General features: G+C 41.2%; 1 protein-coding gene across 6 annotated transcripts in view; it reads left to right on the forward strand.

Moving 5' to 3' along the window:
- gapvd1 (GTPase activating protein and VPS9 domains 1) overlaps positions 1-24,168 on the forward strand; it is a 271,874-nt gene that overhangs the window by 213,426 nt on the left and 34,280 nt on the right. For 4 of the 6 annotated variants that reach the window (XM_060931729.1, XM_060931728.1, XM_060931732.1 and 1 more), the window contains 3 exons: positions 1,080-1,167; positions 4,628-4,660; positions 16,928-16,999. In XM_060931729.1, the coding sequence (XP_060787712.1) occupies positions 1,080-1,167; positions 4,628-4,660; positions 16,928-16,999 (193 nt within the window). The remainder of the gene's footprint in view (positions 1-1,079; positions 1,168-4,627; positions 4,661-16,927; positions 17,000-24,168) is intronic. The other 2 variants (XM_060931730.1, XM_060931731.1) reach the window with 1 other exon arrangement.

Genomic DNA, 24,168 nt, shown 5'->3' on the forward strand with positions numbered 1-24,168 from the left:
TATTTTTTATTTATTTATTTATTCCCCCCCCAAAACAAACGCACATTTCAATTTTGATTTTTGCAACACATTTCAAAATAAAGTTGGGATGGTAAAGCATTTACCACTTTGCAGTGTTGCCATTCCTTCTCACAGCATTTAAATTTTTAGGGACTGAAGACACCAATTGATGACGCGTTTCAGGTGTTTTGTCCCTTTCTTCCTGCAAACGGGTCTTGAGGTGTGCAAGAGTATGGGGTTGTCATTTTTTTGTTTCAAAATTTGCCACAAATTTCTATTGGGGACAGAGGGGACCGGCACATGCTTCAGCAGCCATGCCTTGGTAATGTATGCAGTGTGTGGTATTGCATTGTCTTGTTGAAATATCCTTGGAAAAGGTGTCATCTTGAAGGCAGCATATGTTGCTCCAAAAGCTCAAGGTACTTTTCTGAATTAATGCTGCCGTCCCAGAAGTGTAAGTTACCTTTGCCAAGGGCACTGATGCAACCCCATACGATGACGGATCCTGGCTTTTGGACTTGTTGCTGGTAACAGCACACACAGTCCTTTTCGTCTTTGGTCTGGAGCACATGGCATCTGTTTCTTCCAAACAAGCCCTGGAATGCTTATTCGGCTACCCACAGTACACACTTCCACTGTATGATGGATCCATTCCAGGTGCCTTCAAGGTCAGAGAAGTCCACAGCGCTTTCCTGGATACTGATTTTGTACCAAATCATGGTTACAATCACCCATTGACATCACCTGTTTGAAATCACATTATTTAATTAATTTACCTCATGATTAGTCCCGATTACCCCTGTCCCAACTTTTTTGGAATGTGTTGCAGACCTGAAAAACAGGAATGGATGTATATTAACAAATGAAATGAAGTTGACTAAACAAAACATGGGAAAAACCTTGGATTCAAACTGTGCAATGAAATGCAAGTCAAATTAAATTTAGAAATCACTGCTTTATTTTGTATTTGGATTTTCAATACTGTCCCAACTTTTTCTCATTTGGGGTTGTGGGCAAGATCTTACTAGCATGCACTGCACTATCTGTGTGTGTGTGTGTGTGTGTGTGTGTGTGTCCAGCTTGATGACAAAAAGGACAGTGATGACGAGAAATCGGATAGGAACAGACCCTGGTGGAAGAAACGATTTGTTCCTGCCATTCCTAAAGGTAACATGTTACTAATTTAGTAATACAGCATGTATATCCTTTGTCTAGTTGAGGCATGGCCATAACATGCCTTCATAAAGATTGTGTGAAGTTTTTATCTCAAATGTAAATAGTACATTTATATATACAGTGCCCTCCACGATTATTGGCACCCCTTGTAAAGATTAGTAAAATGGGTCAGAAAAAAACAACCTTTTGGTGAAGTAGCTTCATCTTGCATTGAAAACATGAAGAAAAACCCAACGTTTAATTGAAATAAATGTATTCAGAGAAAAACACATCCCTCAAGAAATAATTTTCAACAAAAACACGTGGTGTGATTATTGGTACTCCTGCAATTAATACTTTGTACAACCTACCTTTACCATTAAAATAGGACTGAGTTTTCTATAACATATTTATAAGGTTGTATAATACACAGCAGGGCATCTGATACCATTCCTCTTTACAAAATCTCTCCAGATCATCCAGGTCCTAGGCCTTCTCTCGTGCACCATCCTCTTCAGCTGACCCCACAGGGTTTTTTTTTTAATAAATGTTCAGGTCAGGGGACTGAGATGGCCATGGCAGAAGGTTGATTCTGTGGTCAGATAACGATTTTTGTGTTGATTTGGACACGCACTTTTACTGATGTAATTGTTAGTATAATAATAATTCCTGTCAATAACTTATAACTCGGGCCAAGATGAAATAATTTTGTTCCAATTCGGTAATTGCCTACTGAATACAGACCTCCCAAAAACACAGGGTGGCACAGAGATGTTGCTTAGTATAGACAATTACAGTGGAAAGTAATCATTAGACTGCATCCGGTGTACCAGAACAGTGCTAGTGTAGATCTACTGTACTCTACTTATTTTATTACCTGAAGGCTACAGCAAAATATTTTCCCGGTTACTGTTCAAGCCTGTTTGTGTCATTGTTTTCAAGCATTTTCAACACTCTGGAGTAATGGAGTATGTGTACAATAGAGTGCGCCATCTGTCTGCCAGATTGCTTTATTTTCACGGTGTCAGAGTGAATTTGTTTAGGTGTCAGTATTTTTAATGTAAAACCTTTTCAGTATTGTGAAGTACCAAAAAATAATACTGCATTAATACCATAATATTTCGAAATAAAGTGCGATGTTAAGTAATTGGGCTTGTCTGTATTCCTGTGGAAAATGTTTAAAAGTCCTGGCTTCAGATGCTGTGCGCATGCACTTCCAGTTTCTTGAGATTCCCTGAGCTACATCACAACGAGGCGCTGCAGTTCCCGTCTGCTCGATCGTTCCACCCCCACCCACTTTTTTTTATATCTAGGCTTATGATTTGCAAACGCATTGTGAGGGCAAAGCTGAAATAAACAGCCTTTAACCAGGGTAGTAGACATGAGGTCCAGGTTGAACACGTGCCAGAAGTCATTTTGACAACCAGGACATCAATCTGGCTGGATGCTGTGAGCAGTCAGTCATGCTTCAGTCATGATGGTGGCAGGTCACAGATGGGACCCATCGATAACTGAAGCTGAGCATTGATGTTATCAACTTTTTTCTATAAAGTTCATAAAATCGTCTGGGGAGATGTGAGTGGGCAGACAGGTCACTGGGCTCAGTAAGAAGCTGAGTGTAGAGAAGAGGACTTTGTTTTTATTCCTCTCAGTGATAGAGTAGTAATCGGGGTGGGTAGATTTCAGTGTTTCTCTGTAGGAAATAAGGTGGTGTTTGTGGGCATGGACCACAAGTCTTGTCTTTTTTTTTGTATTGACTTTACAGATGCCAACCAGATGTCTTGAGCTTCCTGGAAGAGGCAGCCAGATTTTGATTTAAAACGTCTTGGCATTTCATGGAGTCCAAGATGCCATATATCCTAACAAGGTTTCCAGGGCCTTTTGGAGGCAAAAACAGCCCCAAAACCTCACATAACTTCCACCATATCTCACAGTTGGGATAAGGTTATTTTCATTATAGCCATCCTTATTTTTAGACCAAACCCACCTTGAGAGTTTTATTGCCAAAAAGCTCAGTTTTTGTTGCATCAGATCATAGAACATATCAAAGTTGTCGTAGTGTTTCTCAAAACTTTCGTTTGTACTTTTGTGGTTAATTGATAAAGGTGCTTTTACTGGCATACCTTCCAAATAATCTGTTGCCATGGAGGTGGTGTCTGATGGTTTTGGAGACTTCGAAACCCCAAGGTTTTACCTTCTTGCAATTCACCAGCAGTGATCCTTGGTTCCCCCCTTCTCTTACCATCCTGCTCACTGTACATGGGGGGGGGGGTGCAAAACAAATTTCGGTCTTCTTCCAGGCAAATTTGTAACAGTTCCACTTGTTCACTTTTTATTATTGCCCTAACAGTGGAAATGGTCATTTTCAGGAGAGTAGATATTTTTAATAACCATTCCCTGACTTATGAATGTCAACACACTTCCTCCTATGGTATGTGTTTTTTCTTATCTTTCCCATGTAGATAGATGACTAATGGAATTTGGCCCGTCACCTCATATTTGTACCCCAGTTATTCAGAAAGTCATGGATTGCAGCTTCGAAAGTTCCTCCACATGCCAATGAGCTCAAGTGAACAATTTAAATGGGAAACATTCTTCAGTTAGATTGTGTTCACTATAATTTCCAGGGGTGCCAATAATAGTGGCTTGATGAGGGATTTGGTTTTTCTCTGAATAAATTTTTCAATTACAGGTTGGAGTTTTGGGCGGCACGGTGGTGTAGTGGTTAGCGCTGTCGCCTCACAGCAAGAAGGTCCTGGGTTCGAGCCCCGGGGCCGGCGAGGGCCTTTCTGTATGGAGTTTGCATGTTCTCCCCGTGTCCGCGTGGGTTTCCTCCGGGTGCTCCGGTTTCCCCCACAGTCCAAAGACATGCAGGTTAGGTTAACTGGTGACTCTAAATTGACCGTAGGTTTGAATGGTTGTCTGTGTCTATATGTCAGCCCTGTGATGACCTGGCGATTTGTCCAGGGTGTACCCCGCCTTTCGCCCGTAGTCAGCTGGGATAGGCTCCAGCTTGCCTGCGACCCTGTAGAAGGATAAAGCGGCTAGAGATAATGAGATGAGATGAGGTTGGAGTTTTTTTTTTTTTCCTTCTCCAGTGTGAGATGAAGCGACTTCAAAAGGTGGCTTTTTTTTTTTTAAATAAACACTTTATCCTTTTTATAAGAGGTGCTAATAATCGTTGCAGACACTATACATATTTATTGGGTTTTTCTTTTGAAAATAACCTAATATACCTAAAACTGGCCTGTATCTGCATTTTGCCTCAATGTCATTGAAGGTATTGGGGACATCTGCAGTGATATACTCCCAAGTAAAATTAGACTGCTCACCTGAACAGGTTTAGTCCTATGGGTTATTCTGATTGGTGATTCGTGATGGCTGAGGCAAAATATATTTAAGGCGAAGATTGTCTGTGAACCTACTTGTTTGTGAAGCCCACTTGTGTCTGTGCTGTTTGTTCTTCACACAGTGCTCTATTGGACTGCAGAGAGTGAAATGCCAGGTAACTCTATCATACATGAGCCAGTTTTGTATGCCACAGGTCCTTCATGTGTAGTTGTTGCATTCTACTTCCTGTAGACTTGAACCTGTCTTGCTGTGAAATGGTAGAGCTGTGGTATGCCTCAGTCCATCCCGTTACATTATCATTCATATTTTGATGGGTGCTAAAATTGACATTTGTAATGCAAAATGCCGTGTGCGAAGTTACCCTTCGAAGTGTAAGGTGGATACAAGCCATGTGTTCTTTCTCCTGGAGGCTAGATATTTGTAGTTAGGCTTGTATGATATTGATTTTCTCTGCTAAATCATATAGTACCAACAGGTTAAATCAGGTATTTTCAGTCATTTGGCAGTAGTAATAAGTAAAAATAAATACATTTTTAAATCCGTTGTCTGATGTCCACATTGCTGACATTTTCATTGTTTATCTGTTGCTCAAAGTGAGTGCTAACCAGCACAGGAAAGAAATAGTATCTAAATAGCATATTTAATCACTTTACAAATGTCAATGATTATATAGTGTGGCTTTTTTTTTCCTTTTTTTTTTGTAGTACACTGTTGGATATAATTCGTCTTTGAGGTTAAATATTTATCCTTTTTTCCTCTTTTGGCTGAACAATGGAAAGTGCTAATATATTATTTTTTAAAATATATTTCAGTGCCATCCCTAATAAATGCAATAATGTTGATTATTCTATCCACATTCACTGGATATGAGCAATAGCGCACTCTGATTGGATACTCTACTACCAGGCTATCAACTCGTATACCGTAAGTAGAGAAAAACAAAATGGCGTAGCATGTTGCTGAACCAACCGAGGACGAAATAAAAACTCTACTCAAAAACAAAACCCCAAAAATTAAAGGGATAGTTCGGGATTTTTGACATGAATCTGTATGGCATCCCTATCAATAGTGTCGTGCAAACACACTGACTTACCCCTGACAGCATCCTGTGAGTCCAGTTCTTGTCCAGTTTTGGTCCAGACGAAAGTAGTCCAGCAAGTTTGTTGGGGTCACGAAAGTAAAACGTTTTTCGTCTCAAAACAGTACGTGTTCAAAAGAGTGATATATTTGCATCACAAAACCGTTGCCAAATAAAAAGTCAGACCTCGAAATCACTTGGCACTATTTTCTCTCCCTTCTTATCACTGCGCGCTGCCGGCTTCATCAGCTGCGGCTCCAGCTTCAAGGATAAGCTGGAGCCACATAAGTAGGAGTCCCGGCGGGTGGTTTGTATTCGATTCGTTTATATCCCGACCTTGTCAGCTGTCACATTTATGTTCATGGACCCGATAAGCTGGTAAATAATATTTATTTTTTTCTTTACCAAATTCTAACAGAAAACGAGAGCGCCCGAAAGGGAAAACCGAGCCGCCTCACGGCTGTAATGCAAATTGCTTTCCTCCTCAGTATACAAGTGCGCTTCCATGGCAGGGAAAAAGAAACTACCACTGCTGCCTATATAGTGCCCTATTTATACAAATAGGAGTCATTCAGGATTCAGCCATGACACGGAGCAAAAACATGGCTGAATCCTGAATGACTCCTATTTGTATAAATAGGGCACTACATAGGCAGCAGTGGTAGTTTCTTTTTCCCTGCCATGGAAGCGCACTTGTATACTGAGGAGGAAAGCAATTTGCATTACAGCCGTGAGGTGGCCCGGTTTTCCCTTTCGGGCGCTCTCGTTTTCTGTTAGAATTTGGTAAAGAAAAAAATAAATAAATATTATTTACCAGCTTACCGGGTCCATGAACATAAATGTGACCGCTGACAAGGTCGGGATATAAACGAATCGAATACAAACCACCCGCCGGGACTCCTACTTATGCGGCTCCAGCTTATCCTTGAAGCTGGAGCCGCAGCTGGATGAAGCCGGCAGCGCGCAGTGATAAGAAGGGAGAGAAAATGGTGCCAAGCGATTTCGAGGTCTGACTTTTTATTTGGCAACGGTTTTGTGATGCAAATATATCACTCTTTTGAACACATACTGTTTTGAGACGAAAAACGTTTTACTTTCGTGACCCCAACAAACTTGCTGGACTACTTTCGTCTGGACCAAAACTGGACAAGAACTGGACTCACAGGATGCTGTCGGGGGTAAGTCAGTGTGTTTGCACGACACTATTGATGGGGATGCCATACAGATTCATGTAAAAAATCCCGAACTATCCCTTTAAGTATTTAAAAGAAACATAAATAGCTAAAAGAATATAGTTCTCTCAGACCCCCTCCCCCCACCCCGAAAAAAAAAATTTCTTCTGTTACACATTCCAGCCGAGTCTATGCCGGTTATGCATCTTTAACCACAAAAAAGCGACCAAATATGGAATAAAATTATTTGATGGTAAGAACTTTTTTTTTTTTTTCCCCAAGAATTCTCAAATTTTTCACACATTGCTGTTGTCATTTCGCTGGTTTGTTTCCGTTTAAAACGTAATTATCTTATCGGATGTTTTGTATAATGTTTTTATTTATCAAATTTTCAAAAAATAAAAATGCTCCTTTTCAAAATCCAGTGAATGTGGATATTATAAAATGGTTCCACTCAATCTCGTCATACATGGCTTATAGCCAACTCAGTGCTACACGCCTTATCGGCTGTCAGCTCATGTACAACTCAGTTTCATGGAATAACTTAAATATACACTCACTGTGCACTTTACTGGGAATAACTTTACACCTGTACATTCATGCAGTTCACTAATCAGCCAGGTATGTAGCAGCAGTGCAATGCAAAAAATTTTGCAGACATGGGTCAAAGGCTTCAGTTAATTTTCACATCAGAGATCAGAATGAAGAAAAAACGAGAGCTCACATGACCCTTTGACAGCAATGTCAGCATAGTTTCTAGTTCTGCTCACATGGTCATTTGGTCGCCGCCCCCCCAATAATTCTGTCACACAAATCTGATATTTCGACACCTCTACAACCAAAGAAACATGGAAAAGGGAGGGTGGACAATCTCCTTTTAAATAAAAAGTTTAAAGACTTCACCTCCAGAGAAGACCTAGACACAGCTATTGCTAACAGCATGAAGCTATATACAGTGCCTTGAAAAAGTATTCATACCCCTTGAACTTTTTCACATTTTTCCACCTTACAACCACGAACTTAAAAGTTTTTTATTGAGATTTTATGTGATAGACCAACACAGAGTAGCACATAATTGTGAAGTGAAACAAAAATGATAAATGGTCTTCAAAATTTTAAACAAAAATCTGAAAAATGTGGTGTGCATTAGTATTCAGCCCCCCCGCGTCAATACTTTGTAGAGCCACCTTTTGCTGCAATTACGGCTGCAAGTCTTTTGTGGTATGTCTCTACCAGCTTTGCACATCTAGACACTGAAATTTTTGCCCATTCTTCTTTGCAAAATAGCTCAAGCTCAGCCAGATTGGATGGAGAGCGTCTGTGAACAGCAAATTTCAAGTCTTGCCACAGATGCTCAATGGGATTTAGGTCTGGACTTTGACTGGGCCATTCTAACACATGAATATTCTTTGATCTAAACCATTCCATTGTAGCTCTGGCTGTATGTTTAGGGTCATTGTCTTGCTGGAAGGTGAATCTCCTTCCCAGTCTCAAGTCTTTTGCAGCCTCCAACAGGTTTTTTTCCAGGATTGCCCTGCATTTAGCTCCATCCATCTTCCCATCAACTCTGACCAGCTTCCCTGTCCCTGCTGAAGAAAAGCATCCCCATAGCATGATGCTGCCACCACCATGTTTCACAGTGGGGATGGTGTGTGCAGGGTGATGAGCAGTGTTAGTTTTCCGCCACATATAGCGCTTTGCATTTAGGCCAAAAAGTTCAACTTTGGTCTCATCTGACCAAAGCACCTTCTTCCCCATGTTTGCTGTGTCCCCTACATGGCTTCTTATGCCTGTCTTTCAACAATGGCTTTCTTCTTGCCACTCTTCCAAAAAGGCCAGATTTGTGGAGTGTATGACTTATAGTTGTCCTGTGCACAGATTCTCCCACCTGAGCTGTGGATTTCTGCAGCTCCTCCAGAGTGATCATGGGCCTCTTGGCTGCTTCTCTGACCAGTGCTCTCCTTGCTCGCTCTGTCAGTTTAGGTGGACGGCCATGTCTTGGTAGGTTTGCAGTTGTGCCATACTTTTTCCATTTTTGAATGATTGATTGAACAGTGCTTCTTGAGATGTTCAGAGCTTGGGATATTTTTTTGTAACCTAACCCTGCTTTAAACTTCTTCAGAACTTTATCCCTGACCTGTCTGGTGAGTTCTTTAGTCTTCATGATGCTGTTTGTTCTTCAGTGTTCTCTAACAAACCACTGAGGCCTTCACAGAACAAGTGTATTTATGCTGAGAGTAAATTACACACAGTAGGACTCTAACTAATTAGATGACTTCTGAAGGCAATTGATTGCACTGGATTGTATTTAGAGGTATCGGAGGACAGGAGGCTGAATACTGATGCACACCACGTTTTTCAGATTTTTATTTGTTTAAAATTTTGAAGACCGTTTATCATTTTCACTTCACAATTATGTGCTACTCTGTGTTTGTCTATCACATAAAATCTCAATTAAAAAAAAAAAAAAACTTTTCATGGTTGCAAGGTGGAAAAATGTGAAAAAGTTCAAGGGGTATGAATATTTTTTCAAGGCACTGTAACACCCCCCACACAAACACTTTTGAAAAGCAGTTTAAAAAAATAAAGAATAAGGAAAACATGTGATCTGTGACTTACTATGGCGTAGTTGTTTGTACCAGATGGGCTTGTTTGACGGGTGGTGGGGTTCTTGTATTTATTTTTAAAATTGCTGCTGATATGGGATTTTCACATGCAACAGTCTCTCTAGAGCTTACACAGAATGGTGTAAAAAACTAAAAACACCCTGGGAGTGGAGGGTCTGCAAACTGAAGCACTTCATTGATGAGAGAGATCAGAGGAGAATGACCCAACTGGTCTGAGCCAACAAGAAGTGTATATAGTAAGTCAAATAAGCATGCTTTGCAAGTTTGGTTAGTAGAAAATAATCTCAGAATCCACAACACATCAGACGTTGAGGTGGACGAACTACAATAGCAGATGACCACATCAGGGTCCACTCCTGTCAGCAACAATCAAGAATATAAGGCTATTGTGGGCACAGACTCACTGAAACTGGACAGTGCGGTCTTCTACTGTTGTAGCCCATCCACTGCAAGGGTCAACGTTTTTTGCATGCCGAGATGTTTTTCTGCTCACCATGGTTATAAAGAGTGATTGAGTTACTAGCTCTGTATGTTTTCTGGTAGCTCAGACCAGTGTGGCCATTTTCCCTCTGACCTCTCATCAACAAGGCGTTTCCACCCACAGAACTGTCACTTTGTTGTGGTGTGGGTATTTATTTATTTATTTTTTAATTTTTTTTTTTTTTTTGGGGGGGGGGGAGTTGGTGTGTGGGTTTTTTTTTTTGTTTTTTTTTTTAATGCCTCCGCCACCATAAGGTGCAGGAGGCATTATGTTTTCAGGTTGTCCGTCCGTCCCGAAACCTTGTGAACGCGATATCTCAAAGGCTAATGAAAGGAATTTCACCATTTGTGCGCTTTGGGACAAACATGAACTGATTTAGATTTTGAGATCAAAAGGTCTAAGGTCAAGGTCACTGTGAGGTCAAATGTCTGTCCGAAAACCTTGTGAACACAATGTCTCCAAGGCAGATGAAAGGAATTTCACCAAACTTTCACCATTTGTGCATTTGGGGACAAAGATAAACTGATTAGACCTTTTGATCTCAAAATCTAAGGTCAAGGTCTCTGTGAGGTCAAATGTCTGTCCGAAAACCTTGTGAAGACAGTATCTCCAAGGCTACTACAAATAATTTCACCAGGTCAAGATTACTGTGAGGTCAAATGTCCATCCCCAAATCACAACTTAAGGCGTGTGGTCTACCAGGTGGAGGCATCCCCATCGACGCCGTTGGCGTCGAGTTCTATCTAGTTTTTTTTTTTCTCTTCCACCATTCTGTGTAAACTCTAGAGCAGGGGTCGGCAACCCTAGGCACTCGTGCCACAACTGGCACGCCGAGGAATTTCCAGTGGCACACTGACGATGATGCAAAAACCTAATTATTCAACACATTAAAAATGTTCAAACGTCATCTTGAACTGCCATTGGCTGTTGCATGGTGAGCCTGCTCTTTTAGCATGACTACACAACAATATAGCGCCCCCTCCCCATATTTTTCACGAGATGGGCCCACTTGATGCAGCAGTTGCGCTTAGATGGCAAAGAAGCTGACAGTTCGGGCTTTCCTCTCCTCGTGGACCAAAGAATATGGGTTCGTTTCTCAGAGGGACCGTGCTGTGTGTATGTTGTGTTTTGAAAGTGTTGTGTCTCAAACATCCAGTGTTAAACATCATTTCAAGGCAAAGCATGAAAAGACTTTCAAAGATCAGGTAGATGGGGACGAATCAATCTCACGCGCAGTGTGCGGATATGGGAAGCAAGCCCACACTTAGTCTTTGCCTCAGCTAAAAACAATGCCACTGAAGCTAGCTATATAATTTCTCACTGCATAGCTAAACATGGAAAGCCATTCACAGATGGTGAATACATTAAGGAGGCTTTTCTCTCCAGCTCGGATAGTCTTTTTGAGGGGCTGCCAAATGGACAATAAAATCAAGAATAAAAGACATGCCTGTATCAGCCAGAACTGTTGAGTGACGAATTGGTGAAATGGCAGAAAACGTCAGGGTGCAGCAAACAACTGGCATAAAGTGGGTTAAAGTGTGTGAGGTTAATGGCATAAAACAAGTGCAATGGTGTTTTACATTTGCTCAATGTATTTAAATATCCATATCCGTCTAAAATGTGTGGTGTCTAATTACACATAGTTAAAGGTGCCCTTCCACCAAAAACGTTTAATACTAGCTCTTTTTGAAATACCATAGTTCACTCCAAGTTGCATATGCATGCTGCATGTGAAAATGTAATTCTACTCCCATTCCCTGTATTAGCTTATGAAAGAAAATAGTCGGACAAAACGAGCAGATCAGAAAAAGCCATATGAAGTTACGTCACTTCGAAAATTAGTATTCATGGCCTCGCCCACCTTGGCTTGCGACCGCCCACGGGAAGAAAGTTCGTATTTCAGCGTGAGGAGAGATAGCAGAGCCCATTCGTCAGTAGCTAACGAAGAGGACCTAACAGCAAGCTGAAAACATGGCTGAACAAGTTCGTGCCTGTGTTATTTGTGGCAGTAACACATCAATGTTGCATGTTTTGCATGTTTGGGGAGGCTGGGACCTCCCCTGCCCGAGTTACGAGCGTTCAAAGTCGGGCTGGAGACGCTGACAGAAATGAAACCTAAGCGGAGCGCCGCGGCTCGCCTCGGGGTGAATTACGTCCCAAGGCGCGGGGCTAGCCCGCCCTGGCAGCGCTGGTTCGTTGGGGAGAGGACAGAGGTCTCTGGCTGGCAAGTTTGGGGAGGCTGGGACCTCCCCTGCCCGAGTTACGAGCGTCCAAAGTTGGGCTGGAGCCGCCGACAGAAACGAAACCTAAGCGGAGCAATGTTGCAAGATAGAAGAGGTGAAGAATAAGTGGTTGGAATTTATCTTTGGAACACCACCAGCAAAGTATAATGCAGCGTTTAGTACTGTGTTCTGATCATTTCAACCACAGTGACTTTTCAAACTTCGGTGCCTTCAGTAGTGGTTTTGCTTCGAGGTTGTATTTAATCCCTGGATCTGTGCCGTCAAGACGATCAACCACCAGCTCACAAGCTGTAAGTAAAACATGAGCTTTTTGTTCGAAGGTTTTTGTTACAAAATAGCATGTTCATATTCTCCACGTTAGCATGCATGACATGGTCACAAGCTAGGCAGGGATGAGAGTTTTCGGCGGATTTCCGCTTTTTCTGAGTAAAAAACGACCTTTTTGTATTATGCCAAATCCGTTGAGAATTTTTTTTATTAGTTTTGGGGGGTTGGGGTATGTTCCTTCATGCTGTTCAAACTTGATCAACTCCAATGATGTTTACACATTCTTTGTAAGTCGCCATCTTTAGTCTCATTTAAATCTCGTTGAATGTGATGTAAAATTCGTGTTATCTACATTGTTATTGGTCAAAACATCGATGTCGGGACCATAATAGCCAATCAAAACAGTTTTTACAAAGACCCCCACATCCGCTTGTTCTGACCCACTGGAGGTAGCGTCACAGTGCTGTTAGCCACTCAGAGGTAACATGTTTACATGTCATGAATATTAATGAGTAAGAGCTGAAATCCTGTCGTTCTCCCGCCACCCACTCCTTCAGCAAACTAGAACAGCCTGAAACAGGAGAACCACAGCATTTTTTTCACCAAAACCAGCTCACAGGGCATTCATTCATACTAGAGACCACCGTGCAATTAATGAAAAAAACAATGCAATGAGACCTTTAACAACACCTATTTGAATGGCACACTAACAAGAAAATTTCTAATTGGCACTACATGGCAAAAAGGTTGCCGACCCCTGCACTAGAGAATGTGTGAGAAACTCCCATCCATTACTCAAACCAGCCCTTCTGTTGCCAACATCCATGCCATGATCAAAGTCAGAGATTGCACTTTTTGTTCATTCTGAGGTTTGATGTGAACATGAAAAATATCTGCATTATTTTTGTGTTGTGCTGCTGCCATGTTTTGGCTGGTTAGATAGCTGCATGTATGTGCAGGTTTTACTAATAAACTGGACTGAGGGTGTACAGTACTCAAAGTCTTGGAAAGGTAAGGCTAATTCTTTTGTTTTTGCTATATACTGAAGACATTGGGTTTGCCATAAAAAGAGGAATGAGTGAATAGATGGATCGAAAACTTTAGCTGTGATTTCCTGATATTTACATCTACGGTAGATGTTTTAAACGACTTGGAACATTGCACCTTTTGTTTGAACCCACTCATTTTTAATTGATCAAATGGACTGGAACATGTGACTGATAGGTGTTTCTTGTTGCCTGGGTGTGCCCTGTTTGATTTGATTGATTGATTGATTGATTGATTGATTGATTGATTGATTGATTGATTGATTGATTGATTGATTGAACGAACAAGTAATAGCTCTGAATATCTACACTTGGTTTGAGCCTTGGAGTTTGCCCTTCACATTTGTTACAAAGGAGTCAACCAGCATGAAGACCAGAGAGCTGTCTATGGTAGAAATGCAAGCCATTTTTAAACTGAGAGAAGAAGAGAAATTGGAGGGAACCAGTATGCTTGTCTAATGTTAGTTAAGTCAAACATGCATTGATTTTATTTCGTATTAATGAGTTCAAATCATTCTAAATTTTAATGGGACAAAGTGAGGATGCAGGGCAGAGAGCGTGGCATTGCGTTACCCAATTTCAGTGGCATTGGGTGATGGATGTGGGTCTACCGGTCGGTGCCCTTTAACATTAGGAAGCTCAAAACACCTGTGCAAATCATTCCAGATTCGTGGGTTGATGGGCTCATTTCCTGTCATGTTTGGAAAGATTGCTGTTTGTGAGTGATGATTACAACTCCAAATCAGAAAAAGTTGGGACAGTATATTGAAATTAAAACTGAAAAAAAAAATCGTAAATAATCATTGACCTGTATTGCACTCAAAACAATACAACAGCACGTTATGTTTTAACTCGTGAATTTTGTTTAATCAAAATAAATAATTTTAATTTTTATTCTTGCAACACATTTAAAAAAAAAAAGTTGGGACGGAAAAGCATTTGCCACTTTGTAATGTTGCCATTCCTTCTCACAACACTTAAAAGATGCTTAGGGACTGAAGACACCAAGTGATGAAGCATTTCAGGTGTTATTTTCCCCCCCATTCTTCCTGCAAACAGGTCTAATCATTGTTAGATTTTTCGTTTCAAAGTTCGCCTCACGTTCTCTGTTGGGGGACAGAAGGAACAGGCACCCTCTTCTTCCACAGCCATGCCTTTGTAATGTGTGCAGGGTATGGTTTTGTATTTTGTCTTGTTGAAATATCCCTGGAAAAGGGGTCATCTTGAGGGCAGAATATGTGGCTCCAAAATCTGTGTACTTTTCTGAATTAATGCTGCCATCACAGAAGTGCAAGTTACCTTTGCCAAGGGCACTGACACAACCCCATACCATGACCCATACCAAGCTTTTGGACCTGTTGCTGGTAACGGTGTGGATGGTCCTTTTCCTCTTTGGCACGGAGCACATGGTGTCTGTTTCTTCCAAAGAATCAGTATTCCAGGTCATCTTTGGAAGAAATGGATGCTGTGTGCTCTGGGCCTAAGAAGAAAAGGACCATCCAGACTGTTATCCAAAAAGGTACCTTCATGTTAATTGTGTCTAGAAGTGTCGTGAACTGCTCTGGGTTCTGAGGCATTTGGGATGGACCATCACACAGTGAAAACCGTGTATTGTGGGCTGACAATACACATTTTCTACTGTACTAGAGAGCCTTGGCTCCTCAAAGACTAGGTCTTTCCTGGATGCTGCTTTTATACCAAATCATGACTACAATCACCTGTTGACATCACCTGTTTCAAATCACAGCATTTGTTTTACGTCTTTACCTTAGACCTTAGTTCCTCCTGTGCCTTTAGAGGCACATCGGGCAGCAAGCTTCCATGTCCGTTTATCGGCTGCTACTGTCTCTGCTTCCTCCCAGGCGATGTTTGCCCTTTTTAGATCTTCCAGGAATGTCCTTCGCCAGGTGTTTTTTGGCCTTCCTCTCTTTCTTCTGCCATCTGGAGGAACCCAGGTCATGGCTGTTTTGGAGTGTCTGTGTCTGGGTAGGTGGAGGATGTGTCCTGCCAGCTGCATCCTCTTGGCTGTAATAATGTCACTGAGCAGTCTTGATTTAGCCCTTCTGAGGATTTCTTCATTTGTTACGTGCTCTTGCCACCTCACCTTTAAGATCTTCCTTAGGTTTCTCTGGTGGAAGGCATCCAGCTTTTTGGTCATTTTGACAGAACACTTTCATGTTTTGCTTGTATATATTGCAGTGGGTAGGACTATGCTGTTATACAGTAGGAGTTTTGTGTCAAGGTTGATGTTGGTTGCTGTCCAGATAGTATTCATCCTTTGGAACACTGAAGCGGCTTTCCCTACTCTGCAGTTGATGTCTGGCTCCACATTGCCTCTGTTGCTGATAACACTGCCAAGGTAAGTAAACAGATCAACTGTCTCCACCTGGCTGCCATTGACAATGATGCTCAGTGGTGTTTGACTGATGTGGTTTCCCACCTCCATTGTCTTGGTCTTCTTGGAGCTCACTCGCAGCCCAGCTTTCCTGGCAAACTCCTCTAGCCTTGTGGTTGGGTGTTGTAGATCCTGGTTGTTTTCAGTCAGCAGGGCTAGGTCATCTGCAAAATCTAGGTCTGCTAGCCTTGCTTCATCCCTCCATTTGATACCCTCTCTGCCTTCTCTGGTGGTCTTCAGAACGAAGTCGATTATCAGAAGAAAGAGGAAGGGCGAAAGGATGCAGCCTTGTCTGACACCTGTGATGATGTTGAAGAAATCTGTTGTTCCTTCCTCCGTTCTTATGCAGCACCTTGAGTTTGCATAGAGTCTCTTAAAGATGCTGACAAAGCGTTCTGGTATTCCATATGACAGAGCAATGCTCCAGAGAGTCTCCCTTTGTATACTATCGAATGCCTTCTTAAAATCGATGAAATTCAGTGCTAATGGTGTTTGATGTTCAAGGCATCACCTCTTTACTAGCCCTAAATTACCTCTGTCCCAACTTCTTTGGAATGTGTTGCAGGCCTGAAACAGGAATGGATGTATACTAACAAATAAAAAGAAATTGACCAGACAAAACATGAAATATCTTGTTTGTAATGAAATGCAAGTCAAAGTAAATTTAGAAGTCACGGCTTTCTTTTTGTATTTTCCATATCATCCCAGCTTTTTTTGATTTGGGGTTATAGCATACTCTGTTAAACTGCAGCGCTCCTGTGCGAGACACTTAATTGTTGGCGGGTCTGGTTGTACTTTATAATTGGAGTAAATGTCACGAGATATTGTGGCAGTGTAATATTGTGTAGATGATATGATTATATTACAGAAGCTTTTTGTTGTAACCATCTTGTGGTAGCTTCATACATATATATATATATATATATATATATATATATATATATATATATATATATATATATATATATTTTTTTTTTTTTTTGGTTGGTTGGTGTTCACCTGTTTAAATCAGAATAATTTACACAAATGTATTTCTATAGAATACTGTTTACCATTGATGTTATGTAGTGCTTGTTGTGTTGACTATTTTTGTATTTTTGTTCTTACTACAGCACCAATTGCAGCATTCCGAAAGCGGGACAAGCATGAGAAAGACGATCTGGGAGCAGAGAAGGTCCCTCAAGGTCTGCCCGTTTTTTCCCTATTCAGTCTTTAGTCACTTTACCTGCTTCCTACTTCCATCTGTCTTTCAAGTCACCTACACACACGCGGCGCGCGCGCACAAAAAAAATCTTCTGTTGACAAAACATACCAGATTCAAACAAAGTTAGGTTTGACACTACATTTAATGTATTTCCATTAGGACTGTGCAGTGGGGTATTTATTTATTTATTGAATTTCACACGACACATTTAAGGCAAAAAATCTGGCAATTTTTTTTTTAAGGAGTTAAAGCCAATTTACTGAAAGTCAGGAGGATGCGGAATATGAAAGTTACTACTACCAGAAGTGCATGTGACTTTCAATTTATAATCATTCACTTGTGGGAATGTGAGAGAGAATAGAAGCTCAATGTCCTTGGTTGAACCATGATTATGAACCACCATGTATTGAGTTGTCCAGATTTCTAGTTGGCCTATTTATTGCCCTTTCCTCCTTGATCAAAAAATACAACTTGTGCTACTTTGGCCAAAAAAAATCTGTAGTTTGTTTGACAATTTGATGGTTGGCCATGAACACGGTGTTGAATGAGAAGCCTATAAGACGAATGTTTTCTCATTTCAAAACTCAAAGTACAACTCCAAATGAGAAGTTGGGAAAATCTGCCTCAAATCACCAGATTTCAGAATTTCCTGCCTGATCATTCCAGATTTGCTTCATACTTCCAAAAATTACGTGACGTTATTGGCATTTAGCAGACACGCTTATCCAGAGTGATGTACAACATACCCAAAGCAACCTGGGGAGCAGTTAGGGGTTAGGTGCCTTTCTCAAGGGCACTTCAACCATTCCTGCTGATCTGGGGAATTGAACCAGCGACCTTTTGGTCCCAAAGCTACCTCTCTAACCGTTAGGCCATGGCTTCCCCCCACCATGTAATGTTAATGTCTTTGGTCCCAATAAAGTGTGCATAAAATTTCAGACTTGCATCTTTGTTCGTTTCTGAGCTACAGAGACATGAGTAAAGGGACGTGGTCAGAATTTTACCCTAAAAAGTGAAATAGGAAAAAAACTTCGATGTTCCATAAGCCATAACTTTTAAATTATTTAAGCTAGATGCATGAAATTTTCATGAATTGTTCTTCGGTACAAGATGTCCTCAAAAACTGCAACTGAAGATCCACTATTGCATATTTACTACTTTTATGTATTGCTGAAATCTGTTTTTTTTTTTTTTTTTTTTTTTTTTAATTTGAACTTTGGAGCATTTTTGGCCCTCTGTTTCTCCACATTTAAACATGTCAAAGCTTTCAAATTCTGGTATTTATTTTCATATTGTAGTAGTTTTGGTAGCTATGTATTTATCTAAAAGAGATCAAACTGAGTTATGATCCATAAAATTAATATCGTTTTGCACCCATATTTCAAATGCATATTGCTCATGTATGACAGTCTACTATAAATAGAGGATATTACATGGTGGGGTGAAGATATGAAGTTTATCTTTGAGTGGTCAACATACAAGTGAGAGAAGCGAACAACTGAATATTTTCAACACAAGAAGATTAAACTTCATATCTTTTGCACCACAGTGTACTGTTCTTTGTTATATGGATACATTCACAAAAAAAAAAAGCTGCAAGTTAATGAAAAGAACTTGAATTTTGAACCGGTTCACCATTTTGACAACGCGCATCCAGACAGTGGGAAAACAGTGGGAGTGATGTCATCCAAGTGAAATATCTGAAATTATACATATAGGATGCTTTCCATGAGATAAAAACATTTTTTTCGCGGTCCGGTTGCCATCAAATCCTGCGCTCTGATTGGCTGGCGAGCAGGTCCGTATCCTACGATACGGACCCCGGTTACAGACTTCTGGTGACTCACTCGTTGATGATAACAAACATCGTAGCAATTTTTGTCAACATTTATTTTCGCATTTCTCAGGAGAATAGCATTAATTTTACACCATAGATAGTGATAACGACAGTCTTCACAGCGAAAGCGAGTTATTTCTGAGGAAGAAATAAAAGAAAACATTTCAGGAGAAAGCTAAAAACCTGTAACTGTTGCGAACGCCGAGCAAAAAAATGGCTGAATCCTGAATGACTCAATTTTGTATAAATGGGGGACTACATAGGTGGCAAAATTTTTAGTTGTTTGTTTTTTTTTTTTCTTTCTTTTTCCTGCCATGGAAGTGCACTTTTATACCGAGGAGGAAGCAATTTGCATTACAGCCATGAATGAGGATTCAAAATGGCAGCTCGGCTCGGTTTTCCCTTTCAGGTGCTCTCGTTTTCTGTTAGAATTTGCTAAAGAAAAAAATTAATATATTATTTACAAGCTTAAGGTCGGTCCGTATGGTGAAATACCGTGACCTCGGCCTTGAATACAGAAAAAAGCCTTTTCTGTCATTTAACCCCAAACATAAGCACCTGAAATTTGTGAAATGCTCTTACAACTTTGAATGGAACAGTGTTCTGTCATCTGATGGAACCATGTTCTATGGTCTGATGGAACAAAAATGGAACTTTTTGGCAATAAACACTCAAGGTGGGTTTGGCATAGAAAGAAGGATGGCTATAATGAAAAGAACCCTATCCCACCGGGCGGCACGGAGGTGTAGTGGTTAGCGCGGTCGCCTCACAGCAAGATGGTTCTGGGTTCGAACCCAGCGGCTGGCGAGGGCCTTTCTGTGTGGAGTTTGCATGTTCTCTGGGTGCTCCGGTTTCCCCCACAGTCCAAAGACATGCAGTTAGGCTGACGTGGGGCGGCCTTGGGCTGAGGTGCCCTTGAGCAAGGTACCAAACCCCTGACTGCTTCCTGGGCGCTCTGGGCTGCTCTGAGTGTGTGCACGTGTGTTCACTGCTTCAGATGGGTTAAATGCAGAGGATGAATTTCACTGTGCTTGAAGTGTGCATGTGATGAATAAAGGTTTAAAAAATATATATGGTAGAAGTTCTGTGAGGTTTGGGAGCTATTTTTTCTCCAAAGGCTCTGGAAACCTTGTTCGGGTACATGGCATCATGGATTCCATGAAATAACAGGACATTTTAAATCAAAATCTGGCTGCCTCTTAAAGGAACCTAAAACTGCATCATTCAATCTTCCATTAGGACAATGATCCAAAGCATGTGTCCAAATCAACACAAAAATGGTGAGCTGACCACAGAATCGAGCTTCTGCCATGGCCATCTCAGTCCCCTGACCTGAACCCCATTGAAAACCTGTAGGGTGAGCAAAAAAGGAGAGTGCCCCACAGAGGGCCTAGGACCGTGGATGAGCTGGAGAGATTCTGGAAAGAGGAATGGTCTCATATGCCCTGCTCTATATTTTCCAACCTTATAAAACATAGAAGAGACAGTCCTGTTTTACTGGCAAAGGAAGGTTGTACAAAGTATTAAATGCAGGGAAGAAATGGTCATTGGTCACTCTGACCAGGGCTGTTTCATTGCTATTGCTTCTGTGTTCTGGTGCTCCGGTTTCTCCTACAGTTCAAAGACGTGGTTAGGTTAACATGTGGCAGCTTTGAGCTGAGGTGCCCTTGAACAAGGCACCTAACCCCCAGCTGCTCCCCAGGTGCTGTAGCATGGCTGCCCACTGCTCTGGGTATGTGTCTATGCTCATTGCTCATGTGTGTGCATGTGTGTGTTCACTGCTTCAAATGGATTAAATGCAGAGAGGAATTTCACTGTGCTGAAGCGTGTATGTGATAACATTGTTCTTCCTGAAACCAGATTGGAATGGGTCAAGAAGCATGTTTGGAGGCAAGGTGGTTTTGGGGGGAGGGTTGAGGGGAAGGTTTGTTATGGCCTGTAATTTAGTCAGGGCATCAGTATTGCAGCCAAGTTTTTTTGAGGACTGGTATGATGGAGCTACTTTTCAGGGCAACTGGAACATGAGCAAGTTCAAGAGAAGAGTTAATCACCTGTACTATTAGAGGGCAAAGCTGATATAAACAGCCTTTTTAACCAGGGTGGTAGGCATGAGGTCCAGGTGGCAGGTAGTTGAACACGTGCCAGAAATAATTTTTGACAACTGGGCCGTTAACCTGGCTGAATGCTGTGAGCAGGCAGTCATGCTTCACTTGTGATGGTGGGAAGTCACAGACAGGGCCCATAGATAACTGAAGCTGAGCACTGATATCAACTTTTTGTATAAAGTTCATAAAATCATCTGGGGAGATGTGACTGAGCAGACAGGCCACTGGGCTCAGTAAGAAGCTGAGTGTAGAGAAGAGGACTTTGGATTTGTTTTTATTCCTCTCAATGATAGAATAGTAATAGGAGTGGGTAGATTTCATTGTTTTCTCTACAGGAAGCAAGGTGATGTTCATGCATCTGGGCTTGGACCACAAGCCTTGTCTTTTTGTATTGATGTTACAGACGCCGGCCAACTGTATAGATAGTTTTCATTGACGTCACAGCATTCCGGGGAATGCCCTCCAGTCGCCATCTTGTGGGGCAAACAAAACGGACCATCGCCATTACCGGCTACGTTATCTCGGACGAATTTATGAAGTTATATAGTCAGTTTTCTAAAATAAAGATCAATGTCGGCAAAATCAAGCAAACAGAAGTATATAAATACATTAGACGACATCTCACGACAACGGTATGCAGCCAAACTGGCCTTGATTGGGGGAATTGACCCCTACGAAGTGGACAAAGATGCATTTTCAAGTGACTATGCAGGGCTGCCAAAGCCTGAAACTAACTTCATCAAACTTTAAAGGCTGTCTGATATATACAACTTTTATATATTCACAGCGCGCCTTTTGTCGGATGCCGCCTTTTTCACGGCTGAATCGCGCAGATCCGAGGATTTTTTTTTTTTTTTAGGGGGTGCGTTGGAGTGTCTGATTATAATTTCAAAGTAAATTCTGTATTAAAATTACTAAATAAGCAAATCCGTTACAGTCCATGAAACAGGAAGTATAAAGATGAGAGAAAAAAACAGTTTAAATCGCAAAGCTGCGCACATTTGCGCAGTCCTGCACACCGCTTGGGCTGCGCAAATGTGCGCAGCTTTCCGATTTAAACTGTTTTTTTCTCATCCTTATACTTCCTGTTTCATGGACTGTAACGGATTTGCTTATTTAGTCATTTTAATACAGAATTTACTTTGAAATTATAATCAGACACTCCAACGCCCCCCCCCCCCCCCCCCTAAAAAAAATCGGATCTGCGCGATTCAGGCGGCATCCGCCAAAAGGCGCGCTGTTTGCATCCCAAACACAAATCAAATCATACAGAATAGACCTAAAATGTTTTTAAAAATGACCCTTGCGTGAGTGAAGTGACAAGTTTCAAATAGAAACGTGACAAACGAGCGATATTAAGTGTACATTACAATGTAAACGTACACTCAGCGGTTCCAGTTAGGCATTCTCCAGAGATTGTTTACATGATGTTTTGGTTTCCAAAAACAAACTTAAACACAATTGATTGTTTATTTAAACAACTTACCACTTATAAAATGATCAGAGCAGACTTTGCTGTGTTTGGAAGGCTGATAATCCTTGCGGTTGATTCTTGCAAGCCATAGATTTCTCCTTTGTATGCTGAGTTTCTTTGTTTGCTCGCCTTCGTGCTCCCGTACAGTGGGAATTCCATAAACGCTCCGCTTGACTTCATTTGACCTATTACGACAGCCGTGAATACAACAGGTGTGCACCATTGCTAGCTTTAAATAGCCTGCTTGGGTTCTTTTGAAGACTTTGTACTCGCGTGTTACAATGTGTGCTCAGTGACCCGTACGGTAAGCTTGACCCGCAAGATGGCCGCCACTAGGGAATCCCCGACTCTGTGACGTCATGTGAAAACTATCTATTAAAGGAAGGCAGTTCATCTGTGTACTGGGGGCAGAATGCTTGAAAGAGACTGTTCTGATCTTGAGGGGGACAACTTCATTCAGGGTTTGAGAGAACTATTATAGTCGTTTATTTGTATCACACTTTTAACGACAGACATTGTCGCAAAGCAGCTTTAGAGAAAATTAAAGACTTTAAACATACCAGCTAACTTTATTGCTAATAAATTTATTTATCCCTGATGAGCAAACCTGTGTACTTTTATAAAGAAGTCCTACATCTTCACTTGAGCTGGGTAAAGGGGATGGAAGGGCTAGGGCTGTAGACACCAGATCGGGATCAAAAGATCAAAGATTATGAAAGTCATGGTGAATTTGACTCTAGGAGGTAGGGGGAATAAGATTTTAATGTCCATAGATTTTGTAGTCAGAAATCTCCAAGTCCATGCCGGTTATTGTGTTGACAGATAGGTCATTAGAACACACCAGGTCAAGGATATGACCACGGTTATGAGTAGGGATAATTTTTTGTGATCACGGAAAAGAACGTGGAAATCACGGAATTGCTTGACCAAAATGGAACTGCCGTTCTGAAACTGAAAACAGGCTTTTGTCGGCATCTAGTTTCAAAACCCAAAAAATTCGATCCACACAGCAAGGGTGGGGTTTGTGTTGTGCCTTGTTATTAGTGCCTTGTTAATAGTGCCTTGTTATTAATTGAGCAGATATTGTAGAGGTCCGTTTTGAATGTTGAGACAGGCAAGGTGGGGTTTGGAATTTCTTTTGAAAGGGGACAGAGATTGGAAAGATTCATGCCTTTTTCATTAATATATGGATGACGTTTAGACCAGAGAGATGGAATTTGGCTGGCTGCGTGAGGTTTATAAGAGAATTCTCTCCCGCATCCGTATTGGATATAGGCTGATGGACGTTTGATGCCAACAGAGCAAAGCAAGTTGATATGTGCACCCGGTCTGACAAGATTTAGGCGGAGTTGTGCAGCGGTAGAATACCTAATCGTTGTCAGTGATTAACAGGGGAGATCGCAGGAGAGAGGAATTAACATCCAAGTTTTATCGAGAGGGGGTAGCTTCCTCCTAGATTTAGGTGATTTGGGATTTTTTTTTTTTTTTTTGGCAATTAACCAATTGCCATTAACTTGAATTAACACGACTTTATACTAGAATGTTCTTGAGACAAATGTGAGGTCATCTGTTCAGTAACTTAAACTCGTCTGAATTTGAATCTTGCAACAGGACATTTAAACCAAGCACACCAGCAAATTGACATCTGAATGACCAGAGCTCTTGGAGGGAGTCACATACCTTTCAAAATCCATCTTGCATACTGTAGAATTTTCTCTTTGTCTACACTCACT

Source organism: Neoarius graeffei, chromosome 10 (genome assembly GCF_027579695.1).
Source record: "Neoarius graeffei isolate fNeoGra1 chromosome 10, fNeoGra1.pri, whole genome shotgun sequence".
Taxonomy (NCBI): Eukaryota; Metazoa; Chordata; class Actinopteri; order Siluriformes; family Ariidae; genus Neoarius; species Neoarius graeffei.